We start from the raw sequence: 19195 nt of genomic DNA, 5'->3' as shown, positions 1-19195 counted from the left end.
GAGGCCCGGAGGGCCGTGTCACATATACCAATCGATCAGGTTCGACGAATGAGCAATGTCTGTGTGTGTGTGTGTGTGTGTGTGTGTGTGTGTGTGTGTATGTGTGTGCGCTTCAATTTTCAATCGCCTATTTCTCGGAGATGGCTGAACCGATTCGTCTGCTATAACTTTTATTTGAAAGGTATTTTTACCTAGTATATCACTATTAAATGGTTTCGTGGTCTGACTTTTAGTTTGAAAGTTATAAGCAAAAATGTGAAAATTACGTGACACGATTTTCTCCGGAACCACATAACCGATTTCATCGATCTTAGTACCAAATAAAAGCTCTTACTATTGCTAAACTTCACACCAATTTTTATTGAAAACAAACAAGTGGTTTAAAAGTTATGCTTAAAAAAACAGTTTTGACAAGGTTAAAATGATCGCCTGTTTCTCAGAGATGGCCAAACCGATTTACGTGCTATTAGTTTCATTTGGCAGGTAATATAGCCGGATAGATCACTATTGAATGGTTTTTTGATTGGATGTTTAATTTGAAAGTTATGAGTAATTCAATACACCACACCAAAATTAACAATAATTTATAATGATTTTAACCAAGAAACATAACCTAATTTCAATTATTTTAATATCAAACGAGAGGTTTTCACACTACGAATATATATGCAAAATTTCATAAGAATTGGTTTTACCGGTCAAAAGATATTAACCTTCGAACACTCGCGCCAACTTTTATAATACAGTTACTCGCGCGCACAATAGCCCAAAACCAAAGAAAACGTGCGCACTAGAGTTTTGACTAGGAAAACTTGGTTTTAAGTTTATCGAACCTTTGGAAGAGTTTCTTGAAATTGAAAGCTCTATCGTCTGGTAGAATTTGGATTAATCCCCCTAAAAGTGAAATAAAAAAATTATTTTCCTTCAGTTTCAATATAACACATTGATGTGTTCTGCAAAGTTTTAGAGCATATTATTACAAGAAATTTTGCTGAAGACAGTAATCTTGTATCTCTTCAACGAAGGATCTTATTTAAGGTATATGAATTTGAAAAATCAGTTTTTCTATTTTAGCTCTTTTTGTAATTGTTGTATGACTTTTTCATGTATTACAAAGTTGTATAAATAATAAAAATACACAACTTTGCTGAACATAGTATACCTCTATGTTTCCTTGTTTACGAACTGTAGAACTTTGATTATAAAAAATACCCTGATTTTGACCCCGAATTACTCGACTACCAGCAGACGGATACATTTTAAACATTTTACATTTGCTGGTAGTTTTGCGGCACACAGACACCATTTTTCCATATGAAGAAACGAAAGAAAATTCCAGTTGGGGCCAATTGCGGTACACCTCTCATGCTACTTGCTTCGTTTCTGTGATGTCGGTTTATGCTAATCTATTTTCCTAACAATTTAAAGTAATAATGCATTGAATAATTCTGACATTTTGCTCATAACAAGTTTATTGAAGAATATACGTTAGTGTATACGTAATATACGATTTGTAACTATATAACAATATGGCATTCAAAAACCTACACATGGTGTACAAAATACAACAACGTGAGTAACCGCAGGTTAATAAAAATTGATGAAATTTATTCGAGAAAACTTTATTGTTGTGAATCAAATAGAATGGCAATACAGGAAATTATGCATGGTTCAAAAACCTATAAACTAGTCCTTTATTACGCAATGTATATGTTAAAGAATAATATTTCATCTTACAACTTACTTTTACTTGCACTTACCCTCATTAGTAACAACTTACACAGTAATTTCATGAGAAAAGGAACTATCAAAATTTATAAGTGCTTCTATTTGGTTCAAATTTTGTAAACTTATTCAATTTCCAAAAATTTCATGTAAACCAAACGTGTCGATTTCTATCTCAAATAGCAAATAAGACCGTATAACAAAGGTTCCTTTCACCACTAGGTGGATTAAATCAGGGTTTTAACTTGACACTAATTACCTACCTACTCCCAGACTTGGGAACAAACTTGGCACCCATATTCCTTGATATAGAATCAGCACTGGGGAGTTGATAAGAAGAGGGGGGGGGGAGGGCATAACTCCGAAACACCTAGACGGTTCTTCATCAAACTTGGCACACTTATTTCTTGGTATAATGGAATTCGAACTCAGGGGGTTGATAAAAGGGGGGGGGGGCTCATAACAGGGAGAGGGAGGCCATAACTCCGAAATGCCTGAACAATTCTTCATCAAACTTGGCACACATGTTTCTTGACATTAGGGAATCAGCAAGGGGGGGGGGGAGGTAGAGATCTAATAAGTAAGAAGGGTTGCGCTTCTCTTGCATTTAAGGGGACATAAACGACTAAAATTTTTGAAAAAATCATAATTTTTTGTTTCAGATTTTGATTCTGCAGTCTTTTCCGCTTATTTTGATACTAAATTTGTAACGATCCGACCACGGGAAATGGCCGAAAAACGATCATACACATAAGCATTCCAGTGCGGCGTGGAACAACTACGGCGGAATAAAACGCCACTCCTGGAAAACCATGATTTTCGAACTTTATGTACCTTTTTCATGAACATAAACATGAACATAAAGTACATAAAGTTTGAAAATCATGGTTTAACAACAGTTTAATTACAGTTGTGCAACTTACTTTGAGAAAAGAGCAGGGTTCCACTGAGGAGGAATATGTGGTAAATAAACCTTTGTTTCGTTTCCTATATAGCGATTTTCATTGAGCAAACCGATGCATAATTAGCTACGTGACAAAAGGGGAGCTGACTGGGAAGGAACCGACATGTAGGGGGACGAGGAACGTGAGTATGAATGCATGTTCCGCCATAGCTCCGGAACTTCTGGACTGTTCTTCATCCAACATCGTTTGTCCAACACATGTTTTTTAGCATAAAAGAATCAGCATCGAGTGGGGGGGTTGACTTAAAAGAGGGATACGGTCTCTTATAAGGGAAGAGAAAGGTTCAAATGGGTAAAGGGGTGCGTTTTTCTTGCATTTGGAACGATAGCAGTTGTACAAGTTGTTTTATTTCTGAAAGGTGGAATAGGGTGACCATTAAAAAGGGAGAGGTTCAAAAACGTAAAAAGGCTTTGTGTCGATTTATTGGGATTATCGAGAAGAAGACAGGCTTACAAGTGGTTGGGGGGGGGGGGGGGAACGTGAGAGAAACTGACAATGGGAGTAGACATCTATATCTATAAAAATGGATTTCTGTCTGTCTGTCGGGATGTTCCTTATAGAATCGAAAACTACTGAACCAATCGACGTGAAAATTTGCATGTAGAGGTTTTTGGGGCCAGGGAAGGTTCTTATGATGGTTAGAGACCCCTCCCCCCACTAAGAGGGGTGGCTCCCATACAAATGAAACACAAATATCTGCATAATTCGAGAACTAATCACGCAAATGAAACTAAATTTGACATTTGGGTGTTTTGGAGACAAGAATTTTTTCTATGGTGAATTGAGATCCCTCCCATATTTGGGAGGGGATTTATGACTCCTCCCCCTTTAAGAGGGGGGGCTTTCATATAAATGAAATACAATTATTTTTCATAACTGGAGAACTAATCAAGCAAATGGAACCAAATTTGGCATGTGAGGGTTTTTGTAGGCAAGAATTTTTTCTATAGTGAATTAGGACCCCTCCCCACTTTAGAAGCGGGGGCTCTCATACAAATGAAATACAAATTTCCTCATAACTCTAGAACTAATCAAGCAAGTGGAACCAAATTTGGCATGCGGTGGGTTTTGGCGGCAGGAATTTTTTTATGATGGTTTGATCCTCCCTGGGGTAGGGGGATAAGGAATCTCATACAAATAAAACAGAAATTTTTGCTTAACTCAAAAACTAATCGAACTCGAGAAACTTTAGACTCTTCCATAAAACATTAGTCAATAACAAAACCACCAAAAACTATCAATAGTAACACTAGATGATTCAGGGCGAGACGGTCGCAGCCCGTGAGTGTTGCCGGTGTCCGGTGATCGCCGTCAGAAGCGCCAGCCACTGCGAGGGAGTAGCCAGCCCACAGATTTCACCTCTATCTAGGTTTATTTATTTTGCTAGGTCTACTGACCTCTATTACTTTCTTTCAATTGGGTCCGAACGAGCGACAGCGAGTAAGGAGAGGATCACCCCTGCGAAATGGTAATTTCCACGAAAAGATTTCCCGTGAAATGGTACATCCCGCGTAAGGTTTTTCGCGAAATGGTATTCCACGAAACTCTATATTCCGCGTTATGGTCAACCGAGAAGTGGTGTTTCGCAAAACGGTATTCGGCGAAATGTTATATAATCATGGCGAATATTTTAATGCTATCCGCTTTATTTTACCAGGCTAAGCAATGGGGGGAGTTGTTTTCTACGTTACTGTGAGGAAAATTTTTATATTAAACCACCCATTAACTCCTCAAAAACTTGCAAAACTCGAAATTGTGACAAAGGTCATCCGAGATTCACGATTTATGTACAACACAGTTTAATTTGTGGCAATACGAAGTTTGTCGGGTCAGCTGGTTGTAATATAAAAATATGAAAATAATTTCTAACCCCAATATTTTCAAATATACCTATAAGCAAAAGAAAATAAAAGGGTTTGACAAAACGGGTCTTTCCTTTAAAAAAGGAGGTAAGGAAAGGAACAGCGAGGAGAGGACCAATCGGCACCAAATTAGATTTTTTTTCTTTCTGACCTAAAACGAAAAATCTGACAAAATTTGGTTCAAATCCTTTAAGATCGATTAGACGGTTATCGGATACAACATACCTCGCGTCCTCGCGTGAATTGACCCTAGTACATAATTGTTGGATTTTATTAGTTTTACAATATTTATAATAAAATCATTAGTTTTAGAAAAAATTTTAAATTTCAAATGTTTCTCATAAAATATTAGAAAGAGCGTCCATAAGTAGCTCTTTGTCAGAATTCAGGACATACGTAATTTAAGCGAAAATACGATAAATCGGAGGGGATATTTTAAGAAAATTAGCATTTTTATCATGATTTTGCGTCGATCGGTATCTAAACCATGAAAATTCATTCACAATTGGCAGAGCTATTAGCGTTCAAAATCCTTAATATTTTCGTGACGGTAAAAAAAGCAAAGCCTTAGGCTTAAACAACTATCTAAGATTTGATCCTTCTTTATCGACGGACTTCACAACCGGCTATTAGAGTACATGACAGTTACGGGGCTAGTGCAACAATCCTATTGACTCTATCTAGCAGCACTGCCTAGCCGAGATTCGAACATATAACGACTGGCTTGTTAGACCAGCATCGTACCTCGAAACCAACTAAGCGGTTTTTTTTCGTGACGGTAACTAGAATTTAAATCATGGAATGACACTCTGTGGTAAGACGTAGTCCCACGTCAAAAGTGTATTTCACATCCGTTCGTTCGTGGCTTACTTCGATCCATATCGTTTTCGTTTATAAGTCCACGTAATTAAATTCTGAGACCCTTCGGCCTAAACTCGTCTGAGAATGTGGAATAATATCGCCATCCTTATCTAAGTTTACTGTTTGACTGAAAAAAAAACACTATCGGAGCACAACAGCTTACCTTTTTTTTACTAACGTGGTAGCAGTCTTATAGCCGCGTAAACATAAAAGCAGAGTTTAATTTAGCTGTATTGTAAAAAATAACTAGCTCTGCAAATGCATTATGCATAGTATTTTTAAATTATGCTAGGCCGAGGCGGTACAGTTGAATTTGAATTTGCAAAATAGAATCAAAATGATTGAGCCAAACTTTTTCGGATTACGTTTTAACGAATTTGGTAATTACTTAAGATATTTTACGATATTTGTTCAGAAAATAGGGGAAAATTTCAATTGGAAAGCAAATTATCTAAATTCAGATACTATTCGGTCCATGTTATGTTATAATAAATGAAATATCCCAATCACTGTTTCCTGGAATAATGAACATTACACAGTGCTGGAAATGTGGTCTTTAAGTTCTGCGGACCCGAACCAGTTGTGATCGAGCAATTAAGTCAACAGTCAACACACCCGTGTTAATGTAATAATATACTTGTACAGCTGGTAGTAGATACATATCTTCTGTTAGCTATTTTTTACATTTTGCTTCAGATGATTAAAGAAATCGCATTTGATCTTTGTTTTCCAGCCATTATTCAGCATTTATTTTTGCATTGGATGTTTGTGTGATTGTTTGGCTGTGAACCAGTTAAAATACTTTGGATTGACACTGTGTAGTATGCAACAGCGGAGATGTATAACGATTTTAATAATTAAGTCTATGTAATGATTTAATAATTGTGATCGTGTAATTAACTATTTACCGTCTTGTGAAGAACGAGTTTCTTGATACGAGCAACATTCCGGTTTTGACTGTGTGTTTATTGTCTTTACCTGTTTTATAAAAATGAAGTCAAATATATTCCTAAAGTAAACAAAGGTAAAAATGAAACAAATTTTAATTTAGTCTTCTCAAATATTTCTTCTATGTGTCTTCATCCACAATAATTATTTTCTGGGACTTTTAAAAATTAGAAATTAAATTAGATAAAAGCATCATGCCAAACACTGTCGATTTTTTCCTATGTTAAGAAGATTAGCTCTAATCCTTCTGAATGTCCTTCCGATTTGGTAGCACTTGTCATACATGTTCTGCAGAAGATATGTTCGAGTTTTCTTTTTCGTATGAATTTCTAAATTTCTCAACCTTGATTTCGTTTGATTTCAGTATAATACCCAAACTGCCGCCCAAGCCGCTTCTTTCGGACTCTCACTTTGCGGAACGCAGCCGTAATCTGCAGACATGGCTCACGATACTGTCGATGCATCCCGTGCTGGGCAGCTCCCCGATATTGGTGACCTTTTTGAGCGACAAAACGGAAGAGTACCTGTTTCGAATGAATGTCAAGTACGAAAAGCAGATCGACGAATTCGGCCGTCTGCGTAAGGATGTTGATCTGCCGATGGAAGATCTGGAAAAACTGACGGCCGGACGGGACCGGCTGCAAAAGGTGCACCAATCGTTGCGCCAGTTGCGGAAAATTTTCGACGAGCAGGCATCTCGCGCCGAAGGGCAGGCCCGCGACATGGCCGAAGTCGATTTGATACTGCAAGGTCTCGAAGTACCGAACGTGTTCGGCCACAACACGTTCGACGAGCTGTCACAAAGTGCTCAAACGGTTGCACGACATTCCGAAACGTACGTCCAGCTGCAGCGACATGCCGTTAACGAGCGCATCCACGTGCTGATGGAGGTGCTCTCGGCGCACAAGTAAGTTAGCCTTACGATGTGGCACGTACAGGGCACACGATAATGTTTGCTATTGACATTATTTAATGAGAAATTAACACTTTGTTTTGCTTGCAGCGATCTGTGCGATAGAGTGGAGAAAGGAATCTTTGCCGACCACCAGAAAGCTCTCTCGAAGTCACATGGCACTGGCAAATCGAAAACGACAGGTGCCACGAGCAGTAGTACAGTGAGTGATTGACCTTTAAATTATGACGTTTGTTATTGTTGTAATGTTGATTGATTTTCTGTAATACAGCTTAATGTTGACCCTGCACAGCAACCCGAGGAGTCGCAGCCCCGTGAAGTAGTGGATCAGTGCGGACGTCGTTGCGCTTTCGCCCTGCAGTGTGTCCGTAGTGAAACATCGCTTACCGAGAAGTATCTTCACTCGCTACCGTCGATTCTGCTCGCCTATGCCCATGAGGAGTCCCAATATCACAGCAAGGTAACCGACATCGAATTCATTCGTGCCAACCGTTGGAAATGTTTCATAAATTTCTCTTTTGCCGCAGATGTCGAAGATTTGGCATCAGCTAGTAGCTAACGAATCTTCTAAATTGTGCTAATGAACGATTTCCGCAACCTAGTGACGACTTACCTTGGGCTATCCTGGGTTTGTCCCAGTTGCTCGTATCGGTTTTTTACCGCTTTTGTTTTTAAATAAAGCACAATTTTTAACATGCAGTATTTGAAAATAGTCTAATTGTAAATTGAATAAGAAATAAAAGTGGGCTTTAGCCCTGTACAAGTATATACATTGAAAACGGTAGCGGTTACATTAGCACGTTATCTTGAAACTAGCTTATGCCGAAGTATTACCTGCGTTTCAAAAAAGTTTATAGTTTTAGGTGTTTTTAACTTCTTACGTTTATCACAGTTGGTTTTAAGTTGGTCAGGAGATGATGATATTATATTTAATTGTTGCTTTATAAAAATATACATTTACATATAGGAATTTTGGAATACGTTTTCGATTGAAAGAATGTTTATTCTATAAAAGTTTTGAAGAAAATGTACAGCCAATACAAGTTTTATCGCAGAAGGAAATGATTCCAAGTTATGCTCAGAATCGCTCTAAACCCCTTACATTAGCGTGACCGAACTTTTCGTGGTAATCTTGAAGAATTTTCTTCGTCACGATGTCGAAACTACTTAGGATAACAGGGTAGCTTTGTGCCAAAAGTAGATTCTCGGCATTCGCCAATCTACCGTCTACTCTTAGCACGCTATCTGGGTCCAGAGCAGGTGAACACTTGTAGTTGTTGCAATTTTCACCATTCGCAATGGCTCTACACTCGTCTTATATCGTATCTTCAGCAACTGTTGCTGTTTGTTCGTTGCCTTTGCCATTAATATCGCCAACCCTTTACGCTTCCGCCTACAATTGTGCTCAAACCTCAATACGGTTGCCGTCACTCTCAACAATCCTTTCCAGGTTGATATCGTTTCTACTTCCAGCACTTCGTGAAACAATACGACACCTCTTATATCCTCGCTAGTCTCTTCGAATGGAATTTCTGCGGATGGACGGTGATTTTTTGGAAGGTACAATGATGGCCTTCTGAACCACTCTCCTTAACTTTGTATCGTCGGACCACGACCCCATCACTTAGGCAGCATGTCAGCCACATTTTGCTTTGTCGATATCCATCGCTAGTCCCTAACTCGCGTCAGTTCTGGTACCTTTCCTACCCTGAATGCTACGAACTGTTCAAATTTGTACTGGTCAGGTGGAATATGCATTTCCCACGCTTCTGGCAGCAAATTAGTCCACCGTTTCCACAAGATCCAGCTTTCAGAGTCGATTTCTGCATCCCAGTGGCAGCCGTTACGCCACAGATGCTGGAGAATTATTTTACCGTGTATCGTAAACAGAGACAGTAAACCTAGAGGATCAAAAAACCCCATCACACAGCTCTTGGCTATCCTTTTCGTCGGCCGCTTATCCCCCTGCAAATATGGATCAACTTCGTCGCGTAGTAGAGTGGAAGAGGAAAATTCGTCAAGTCTCGGGTCCCATATTATACCAAGGACACGTTCATGGGCAGTTTCTTGATCATGGTTGAAATGAATAGTAGTGGTAGACGGCCCAAGGAACAAAACGTCAGCACTTAAAAGACCAGATATGGAATAAGAGTTGTGTAGTGGCATCCGGTGCTGAATAAACTAATTTGCTGAAATATATGTTGTGTAAACGTCATATTCCATATTTTTTCTAGCTTCTAACCAACATCTACACTGTCTCTACAGTTGTTAAGTAAGTGTGGAACAAGAGTTGACTGAATGTTGTACAAATGTATCAGCAGCACTGCTAAGAGCAAGAGTGGAATATTGGTCGCTTAAAAGCATTCAAGAGAATGCATACCGAATAAGCGCCGTGCAAACGTATCCGTAGCATCGCTAAGAGAGGTGGAATAAAAGACGCCTGAGGGCAACCAATAACATAAACAACACTATGAAATTATTATTAGATCCACTTTATTACACATAAATAACTCAGCTCTTTTCAATTCTAAAACAAAGCACTTTCTCGCCCTCAAAAACTATAATCGTACGATAATAATTGAGCGGGCACCTTATCACTACCGACAACAAACTGCACATCAAAAAACTACTTTGAAGAAACTCCGAAATCCTGCCGCGTACAGTTCGTTTAGCAGGAGAACTAGAACCGATACGTGTCTCCATTTCGTACGTTGTCGATTGCTCCGTCCAAAATATACTTCACAATGCCAATCAAAAGCTCCGTGGGGGGAAGAAACACTTGGTCATGGGACCAGAGATTCCATTGCAGGATCATTGTATACTAAACCTGCGAACACAAATCGGTCACTACAAATCACTGGTTAATAGATTTACACAGCAACATCGTCAAACACCTACAAAAAGTCTGCCGATTTTCGACAATTTGCACTCTGTTTACTTACCGCTCTGAAAGTTTGTTTTGGTTGTAACTTTCAGAGCGGTAAGTAACTGTGGAATAGGTATGGAATAAGAGTGCTGGTATAAGAGCAGGTGTGGAATACCGGTTGCTAAAAGGCAACCATGGAAATGCATGTCTAATAGACGTTGTGCAAACGCATCAACAGCATTGCTAATAGCAATTGTGGAATAATAATGAAATAAGGGTGGATTAAACGTTGTGTAAACGTATCAGGAGCATTGCAAAGAGCAAGTGTGGAATAAAAGTGAAATAAGTGTGGAATGAGCGTTGAGCAAACGAATCAACAGCAAGTGTCGAGAGCAAGTGTGGTGAAAGAGTGGAATAAGAGTGGAATGAATGTTGTGTGTAATAAGAGTTGAATAATTGCCGTACAAACGTATTAGCAGCAGCACCTCTAAGAGCAGGTGTGGAATTAAATGTGCTTGATGGCAACCAATAACACCAATAACTTGAATGACACTTTATACTTTACACTTTATAATTTATAATTCAAATTTATATTACGCCCACTTTATTTTATTTGTTTTTTTGATAGATTAAGAATAGCAAAGGTCGGGTGGCATAGTGACGATGCCACCACTGCTGGCTGGTAGCACCGCAGTCGCATTGCCACCTCCCGCTGCTGGTGCGTGAAAACCCCACTCCTTCTCGTGCCATCCGCTGCTGTTTTTTGGATGAAAAAACTTAGATCCAACCCGATTACAAATAGATGTGCACAGGCAGCGAGCGGGTTAAAGCAGCGATTAGGTCCGGATAATCTGCGTAAGGTAATGACGGGGTGGCAAAACTACTGCTCCTCTGCGGCACTAGCACAAACTACTTCTGCTGCTAACTTATCACAAATGAACAGTCGCAAACATTTTTTCGCAGCTAGCCGAAAGCTTAGTACAAATGGTTTATAATTGTTTAATATGCGCTGAATGAATGTTTCTAGCGTAATTTTGTACAGCAGATGCCTAACATGATTTAAGAAGCTACTCTTCAGCGCCTAAATATCTTTTAGTCGAGGTTTGTTCCACGCTTGACAAACTTAAACTTGTAAATCTACATCGGCTAAAAACTCGGTGCCCATCATATATCAGATTATCTCAAATGTGTTCGTCGACGGCTTCCGACTGACAGGATGTAAGTTCGAATCCGGATGAGTGAAATAAGTATAATGGCGGGCTAGATAAATTTCGAGTCAACCAATGATTTCCTACTAAGTCTCTCATTTATAAATCACAATAATATGAATACAAAAATGGACATAAAAATAACGAAACCCACAAAATAAAATAAATACTTCCTACATATTTTTTTCTTTTTGCTTGTCTAAATGTTGAACTGCTGTGGAATAAACGTAGCTTCAGTGTCATCAGCAGTAGTTTAATAAACATATCTATACGTACTGAATAAACGTTTTACTGTACGTTGCCTAACAGTCATACAAACGTATCTTCCACGCCCATATTCAGCACTGTGCTGTTTAAATTCTCCAAAACCAACTGTATAAGCATTGAACAGAGGTGTTTAGACATACTTGAAAAGCAGCTATACAGCATGTGCTGAATAAAAGCTGTCGGTTAAACGTTTAATAAGCAAAAATTGTTCCTTGGGGGCTTTTTCTCACCCAAACTCCTAAGCACCTCCGGAGAGTATTTGAAACCTAATTCCTAATCCCAAATCCCGCGCTTTTATGTATTAGGCTTACCTATTTTGCCCTCTCTACGGTCTCATCGATCGTGTCGACACTGTCGAACTACCCAGCAAACCAGATATCGTATATTCATGACGAGATTTAATCTTATATAAATGGATATCACATCGGACTCGTATAAATGTACACATGTTGTAAGCACATTGTGTAAATTTCATCGTATGTAATGCACACGATGATTGATATACGAATTAATAGTAAAAATCGTAAATAGGTCGAAAGATAATCGGGTTATGCTTAGCGAATATCGCACATGACGATTTCTTAGATTTAGTTACCAACAATGGCTATCATGAAGATGTAATCGTATTTAATTACAGTTTTCATCGGATTATGTTTTGCAAAATATCTTATATGACATCGTTTTAGATTTATATACAAGCAGTGATAATCATGAGATTCTAGGTACTTGTGTGTAAAGGTGCATTGAACTTATTTTTATTGTGGCGGAATATTCAAAAAACTATTATCTGGTTTGAAAAACTTTTACAATTACCTTTTTAACTATTTTAAAATGTTAATAATTCAAATAAGCCCGCCTAAATATTAAGCAGCAAGTATATAATGATTAAGTCATACTGACAAGACAATAAAAGATCTTTTTGAAAAAGCACTCTTTGAGGAGTTTGATTGTTTTTTAGCATATTAAAATCACGTAACGTAACGTTTTAAAAATTAAAAATGTTAAAAATAGAAACTCATAATTTTTTAGATATTTCTCTGATAGGTAAGTGAACGAACGGAAATCTTGAAATTTACCAAGGGGAGTATTTCTCAGAACTGGGCAAGTCTAGATTATGATCCATTCCGCTAATCTAAATGCCTTAATATCAGTGCATCTTATAGCTTTTCACAAGAAATGCAAATGTTAAGTGGAATTGGAAAAAGACATTCAGCATTAAACTGGTACAGTAAAAAATAATGTTTGATGCTTATTGTTGTAAGCAATTTTGAGCTGTCCTATAGCATCTAAAAGTTCAGCATTCTATTTTAAATAACTTTTAATTTCTTTCTAAGAGCTTCTGAAATAACAGACAACATACAAAAATGTTTGAGCTTTAATAATATTATTTCTATGTAATCAAATATGAATATGCATATAACGTATTCTAATGTATATTTAGAACAATCTGTACCACGGAATGCTAACAAAGGTAGTGCATATCATTCCATGAAGTCAGCATTATCATTAAAATTAACGATCAAATGCAAACTTATTTACGACACTCTAATTCAGTCACAATTGACACAAACTCGTATGTCGGATGAGAATAAATCAAATCCGTACTTACATGTTCAATGCATCAGATAGGATCTCATTGCTTACATGTACGATGACTTCGGTTTAAGATGTGCAAAAATATCATTGAGGTACTGATGTACCAGTAGCTTAAAGGTAATGAACAAATACTGCGGTACGGGTGGTTCTTGGTTCTAAACCAGGTGAGTACAGCTTTGTTTTAAATGATATAAACAAAAAAGTTAAATATTGTGACAGGTCGATAATATCTGGAAGCTTATGAAAAAAAGCTTTCAGCAAAGCTTTTACTTTTTTGTCTCATTGACTTTCAGGGCGAATATTTAGCTATAAATAGCCTGCTCTGTATGCAATTTTTACACTTGCCATTTACCACATGGGGAAAGGCGAAGGGTAGAGTAGAAATATTATCGTAACTGTGTCGAAATGCAATCCAGTCAATCGGCTCAGTCGTATAAACTGTTTTGTTTTGTCGGCATTTCAATTATTCTGAAGAACTAAATCATGTATATCGCCTCCACTTTTGCATGTATATGCCGTTTCTGCGCATGATATATGATTTGATAAACCTTATATGCTGACGTTTATCTCATTTAGAATTAAGTTATACAGACCAAAATGTTTGCTGGGTAGTCGTCGACGTAGTGCCACTTATTCCGGCTTACTCATCTGCATTGATATTCTTGACGTACTGTGCCGAACTGGCTGAACAAGTCGCCCCAAACGTCGCCACGTTCATCACATGAACTGTCAGTTCATCTTCCGGACTCAATCTAAACAGGAATCGCTGAGCCTGTCTGTCGCCTCGAATTATCTTGAGCTGTTGGAACATTTCTCTAAGATCATCGCCAATCGCTATTCTCTTTTCTCGGAAACCGATAACTAATGTCACCAGAGGCACTAGCAGATCGGGCCCTCTCAGTAACTGCGGGTTGAGTGAAACTCCTTGCACGATTGCCGCCTCATCCCAGACTAGGCACACCTTTGGGTTCAGTACGGCATTAATAGGGAGATACCTAGTTTTGTGGGGTGAGTTTCAGTCAACTCCTCCTTCGTTGTCACATGCGTGTACCCCTTCTGTTGGTACTCTTCGATCTGTGTTCGGACGGACACTTTGACAACCGGTTTTCTAATTGCTGAAGCCTGCGCAATGCCATTGGACGACTATCAGGAAACTTCACAAAGTCCGTTTTCCAAAGCAAACCGGTTTCAAACCGTTCTTCGACGCCTTTGGTGGATCTCTCCATTATCTCTCTTGCACTTTTATCCTCGGCTGATTCCGCTGTTTTCACCACCACCGACTCTTCTAGAGCGTAGTTCTGCTTTAGGAGATCGCGTTGCCAAATCTCCGACATCTAGCTTTCGGCGAGGTAGCATAAGTTGTCCCACTGTGCGAACGGTTCGTAAGAGTATTTTGTCACTGGATCCCATAGAAGACGCCTTCACACTCACCTTTGTCGATTTCTTCTCGATTCGCGAAACTTCTGTCGTCCATTTAATGGTAAGTTTTTCCTTTACGCCGAAGCTTCCGAGTCGATCCGCCAACTTCTTTTCAATCAACGTAACCGAAGTACCTTCGTCCAGGAAAGCCAACCCAGTAAACCTCTTTTCGCCGCAATACAATTCGACTGGAATGACCCGAAACATGACAGGGTTACTAGTGCGCGAATGTGTGCGTTAGACCAATTATCCGATTCAAGGAATCATTTTGGGGATGAAGCAGCGGATTGCGTGCTTTGTTACAGTCCCCAACATTGCAGCGAACCGACACTGCCCTCCGTGCTCGTTTGGGCACAGAATGCATAACTTGTCCTGGGTAACCATTGCTCGCTCCTCATACGGCAATTCTTTGAAATTCTTGCAATAGTGCAGACGATGATCAGTGCATTGGCATACTCGACAGGGCTTCAACTTCCTTGGGGTGGTTGAGGAGACACCTGAACTTTTCTGGTTTTCTCTTAGAAATGGCTGTACAGAACTCCTTTCTCCTTAGCTTTTCTTCCGGACGGACTACTTTCCTTTGCTGGTGGAACGAAATCAATATCCACGTCAGCCTCACACGCATCTACCGCAATCCGCGACAGAAAACTCGTACTGTGACACTAAACTTAAACTGGTTAGAGTACATACCAATGCTAAGAATAGTACGAAGAACTTGATAATTGAGACTGATGCTTTCTCTTTCAATCATTTAATGCAATCTAAGCGTGTTAATATTGGCTGGGAGCGGTTTAAGGTTTTTGAATATGTCGATGTAGCGAGATGCTTCCAGTGCTCCCAGTATGAATATGAATATGTATATATTGTACTACTACCGGCTTAGCAGAACATCCGTTCATAGCAATGAGCCTATCATGTCAAAAAGAGTTGTATATATTCAACGATCGGTCATGCTTCCCAACTCTTGTATGAAGAGCCAAAAGGGAATTGGTCGGTGAGCAACATCACTTACACGTACCAGGGGTTTAGAGAATCTCCTTTCAAGAGCTAAGTCGCCTGGGTCAATCTTTGAATAAACCATCTTAATCCAGAATTACTCCAGCAGGTGGGGAGAAGAGCCCGCTCATTATTCGCTATGTGTTGTTAGTCGAGCCAAGAATAACCCTAGAAAGTTGACTGTTTCACTCTCCCTAGGCACACCGCTTCAAACAAGTGCTCTGATGGTCCCTCCCTCTTCCCGATTCTAGTTTATTTATCTAATACAGGTATTATATTTGAGTGTATCTTATTATATAAGTAAATAAGAAAATAAGTAACATAACCTTTTTAAGTCTGTACCTGCATACCTGCGCACTTGTTTTATTATGTGATACAATGCTTCCAGTGCTCCCACTATGGGCACAAAGCAATTAATTGCAACAATACTCTGTGCTGTTCTAAGTGTGCTGAAGGGCATCCTGTCCGCCAATGTGAAGCAAACACCGAAAAATGCACTAATTGCGTTTCTCTAAACGAACACCAAAAAACAATCGCTCACTGAGCAGTTAGATGTAAATCATGCGTGTTGGAGTACAAAATGCCCACTGTATCAAAAGCGTCTCAAAAATGAAAGCTCAAAATTGACTATGCTGCATAGCAGTCAGTTCAAACCTCACCGTGGGTTGATGCCAACTCTGGACCGGTGGGTCAAAACGACGAGTACGATGGACCATTTACTTTATCAGGACAATTCGACGCAGTTACTAATCCAACAGAAGGCCGGAAACCTCCCGCCGCTCCAACGACCTCCACACGCCCAATTACTGACGACAACGTGGGATTATCTACGCCATCATGACGCATCGCCTACGGTACTAAGGGAGTTCCTAAGCCACCCGACCAAGTCATGCTTGCTAATAGCTCATTTCTACATTCCTGCCAATAAAGTCGTCGTGGCCCTTCGGTCGTGGTTGATGACGGGATCTCCCGACAATCAATCTCGGGGAAGTATGATGCTGTTTTGAACCTAACTTCTCCTGACCCGTCGATTGCTTGCAGTTTGTCTCAACCAGTTTGTTCTCGTCGATTATCACCTACAGGTCACACGGGACGCATTGAAGTTGGTATTATGGAAGCCCTCGATCCCTCAGCCACAGTCGTTCAATTCCTGCCATCGGCCAGCAGTCGTCCCTGCCCTGCGTGCTGGTGTGGTGACAGGGCCTTTCAACCCAGTTATGAGGGAAGGTGCAATTGTAATCAGGGCTTCGACCGATCCTTTTTTTCTACCGCAGTCACACCAACGCGCATTCAAGTTCACACCGTCCGTTTAGAGGTGGAATACGAATGCTATGCAAAACACAACTGGCATTTTGCTCAGTCAAACGCCGACTGCACGCTGCAGAACGAACGGCTTCTAAAACTTTTTGACATTTTCGTTTCGATCAAGTTGCCTTTACCGTTTGGAGCAGCGAATGACTGCAAAACAGTCAAATGACTGGCAATCACCACGCTACGAAAAGCAACCGCACAATCGTATGATTCAATACTACAAAAAAACAACCACTACATGGGCATGGAAGAAGTCGGTCGGACTCCGTCCAATACAAACGAATATTTTGCTTGCGTCGGACCGACGTCTGGGTGACAAACTTTTACTGTGAGCAGCCAATTTGGAGACAAAAAGAGAAACGAAAAAATACGTCACCGTATGCTTCCAGTCAATTTGCAGTTTATATTCTCAAAGCGCAAAGCAAAACAGGAGATCGACTGTTTGCTTTTGCTGAGATGCCGCATGAATTGTACAACGGCAGCAGCGCAAGCGGCAGATTGACTGGATTAAAAAAAACGGTCAAATGATCGTTCAAAAATCGGAGTTTGAATGCGGAAAGTTCGCATTCACGGCAGTCACATTCAACTTGCGATCCCTTTTCAAGCCCTGATTGTAATACGGACATTCCTTCCGCTGATGTATATCCCGCTTTCAGTTTGGAATCTCCACGTGCAGGGAGTTTTGTGTCGAAGCTTTCTGCACGCGTCAATGACTTGGATGGTATTTGTGCATACTATCAGAATGTGCGAGGTTTAAGTACTAAAGAGGATGACATATTCCTTGCATCTAATCTCTTGCAACTGCAACTACGACGTAATCATGCTAACTGAAACCGGTTTCGACGGCTGCATCGATTCTCTTCAGCTGTTTGGATCCGCCTTCAACGTGTATCGTTGTGATCGTAGCTCGAAGAATAGTGACAAAAGTAGTTTTGGTGGCGCATTGATTGCCGTTGCTCAACAGTTACCTAGTTCGCTAGTCAACTTAAGACATGGAAATTGTCTCGAAAGGAATGAAGTTTTTCTTTGCTGCAGTTTACATCCCACCGGACAGAAGTAAAGTTGTCAAATTTATCGATGAGCATATTCTCTTAATTCGTGAATTACATGACAAGGTCTATTCAGAAGAAAGAATTCTCATTTGTGGTGATTATAACCAACCACAAATTTCTTGGTTTAATGAAGAGGATGGAGTACAGTACAACAATTCTCTCCCGATTCCTGCTGCTAGCGCTGTTGTGGTCGATGGATTTGAATTCCAGAACTTGAAACAAGTTAATTCACCGCGTAATAATCTCGGACGAACACTGGACCTCGTTTACTGCGTTCCTGAACAAGAGATCGCTGTGGTTCGGGATATTTCTCCGCTACTTCCTGTTGATCTTCCACATCCTCCATTCGGTTTATTCTTGCCTATACTGGCATGCCCCGTTGAAGTTTCAGCTGTCAGTTTCGAAATTGCGCCTCTGAACTATCGTCGTATTAACTTTGATGTTGTTGTGGACCACCTATAGTCTCTGGAATGGGCTACTTTATTAGACGAGATCGAAGTGAATGCTATGGCATTGCGGTTTTGCGATGCTATTTGCACCTGGCTGACCGAGAATCTTCCCAGAATCAGACCTCCTTCAAAACCTGTCTGGAGTAATAGTGAGTTGCACAGATTGAAACGGAACCGAAACGCAAAACAGAGACTACTTCGTAAGCAACGAACACCGCAGAATAAACGCGCTTTCAAATTTGCCAGCGAAGCATACCGTAGGCTAAATATTTCTCTCTACAAATCACATATACTGCGGACGCAATTCAGATTGCGAAGTATTCCAAAAAGCTGGACATTCGTAAACTCTAAAAGGAATGAATCTTCTATTCCTTCTAGTGTGTTCTCGGGTGGAACGGAATCATCAACTGTTACTGAATCTTGCAAATTGTTTGCTGATCATTTTTCTTCTGTGTTCGCCAGTGGATGTACCACGCAGTCTGATGCTGTTCCATCTGTTTTCCGTATTTAAAAAAGGAGAAAAGCGAGAGGTAAGGAACAGAGGTAAAATCAGTCTTTCTGCTGGATCAAAGCTCTTTATATTATCGTAGTTGGTATAATTCTGAACAGCACCAAAAACTATATATCAGTCGACCAGTATGGTTTAATGCCAGGTTATTTTGTGGCGACGAACTTGATGGATTTCACTAGTACCTGCATCTCACAGGAACTCAAATTCACGCTGTGTACACAGATATTAAGGCCGCTTTCGTATCTA

The 19195-nt window shown here is 39.8% G+C and overlaps 1 protein-coding gene across 2 annotated transcripts in view; it reads left to right on the top strand.

Annotated features, from left to right (window-relative positions):
• LOC128734449 (sorting nexin-8-like) overlaps window positions 1-8229 on the top strand; it is a 29453-nt gene extending 21224 nt beyond the window's left edge. The window contains exons 4-7 of one of the 2 annotated variants that reach the window (XM_053828656.1): window positions 6726-7268; window positions 7365-7476; window positions 7546-7734; window positions 7802-8229. In XM_053828656.1, coding sequence (XP_053684631.1) covers window positions 6726-7268; window positions 7365-7476; window positions 7546-7734; window positions 7802-7855 — 898 coding nt within the window. In that variant the 3' untranslated portion in view covers window positions 7856-8229. Of the gene's footprint in view, window positions 1-6725; window positions 7269-7364; window positions 7477-7545 lie in introns of both variants that reach the window. The other variant, XM_053828655.1, reaches the window with a different exon arrangement.
• Window positions 8230-19195: the final 10966 nt, after the last annotated feature.

Source organism: Sabethes cyaneus, chromosome 2 (assembly GCF_943734655.1).
Source record: "Sabethes cyaneus chromosome 2, idSabCyanKW18_F2, whole genome shotgun sequence".
Taxonomy (NCBI): Eukaryota; Metazoa; Arthropoda; class Insecta; order Diptera; family Culicidae; genus Sabethes; species Sabethes cyaneus.
The sequence above is the reverse complement of the archived record's forward strand: the minus strand, read 5'-3'. Positions and strand labels throughout refer to the sequence as shown.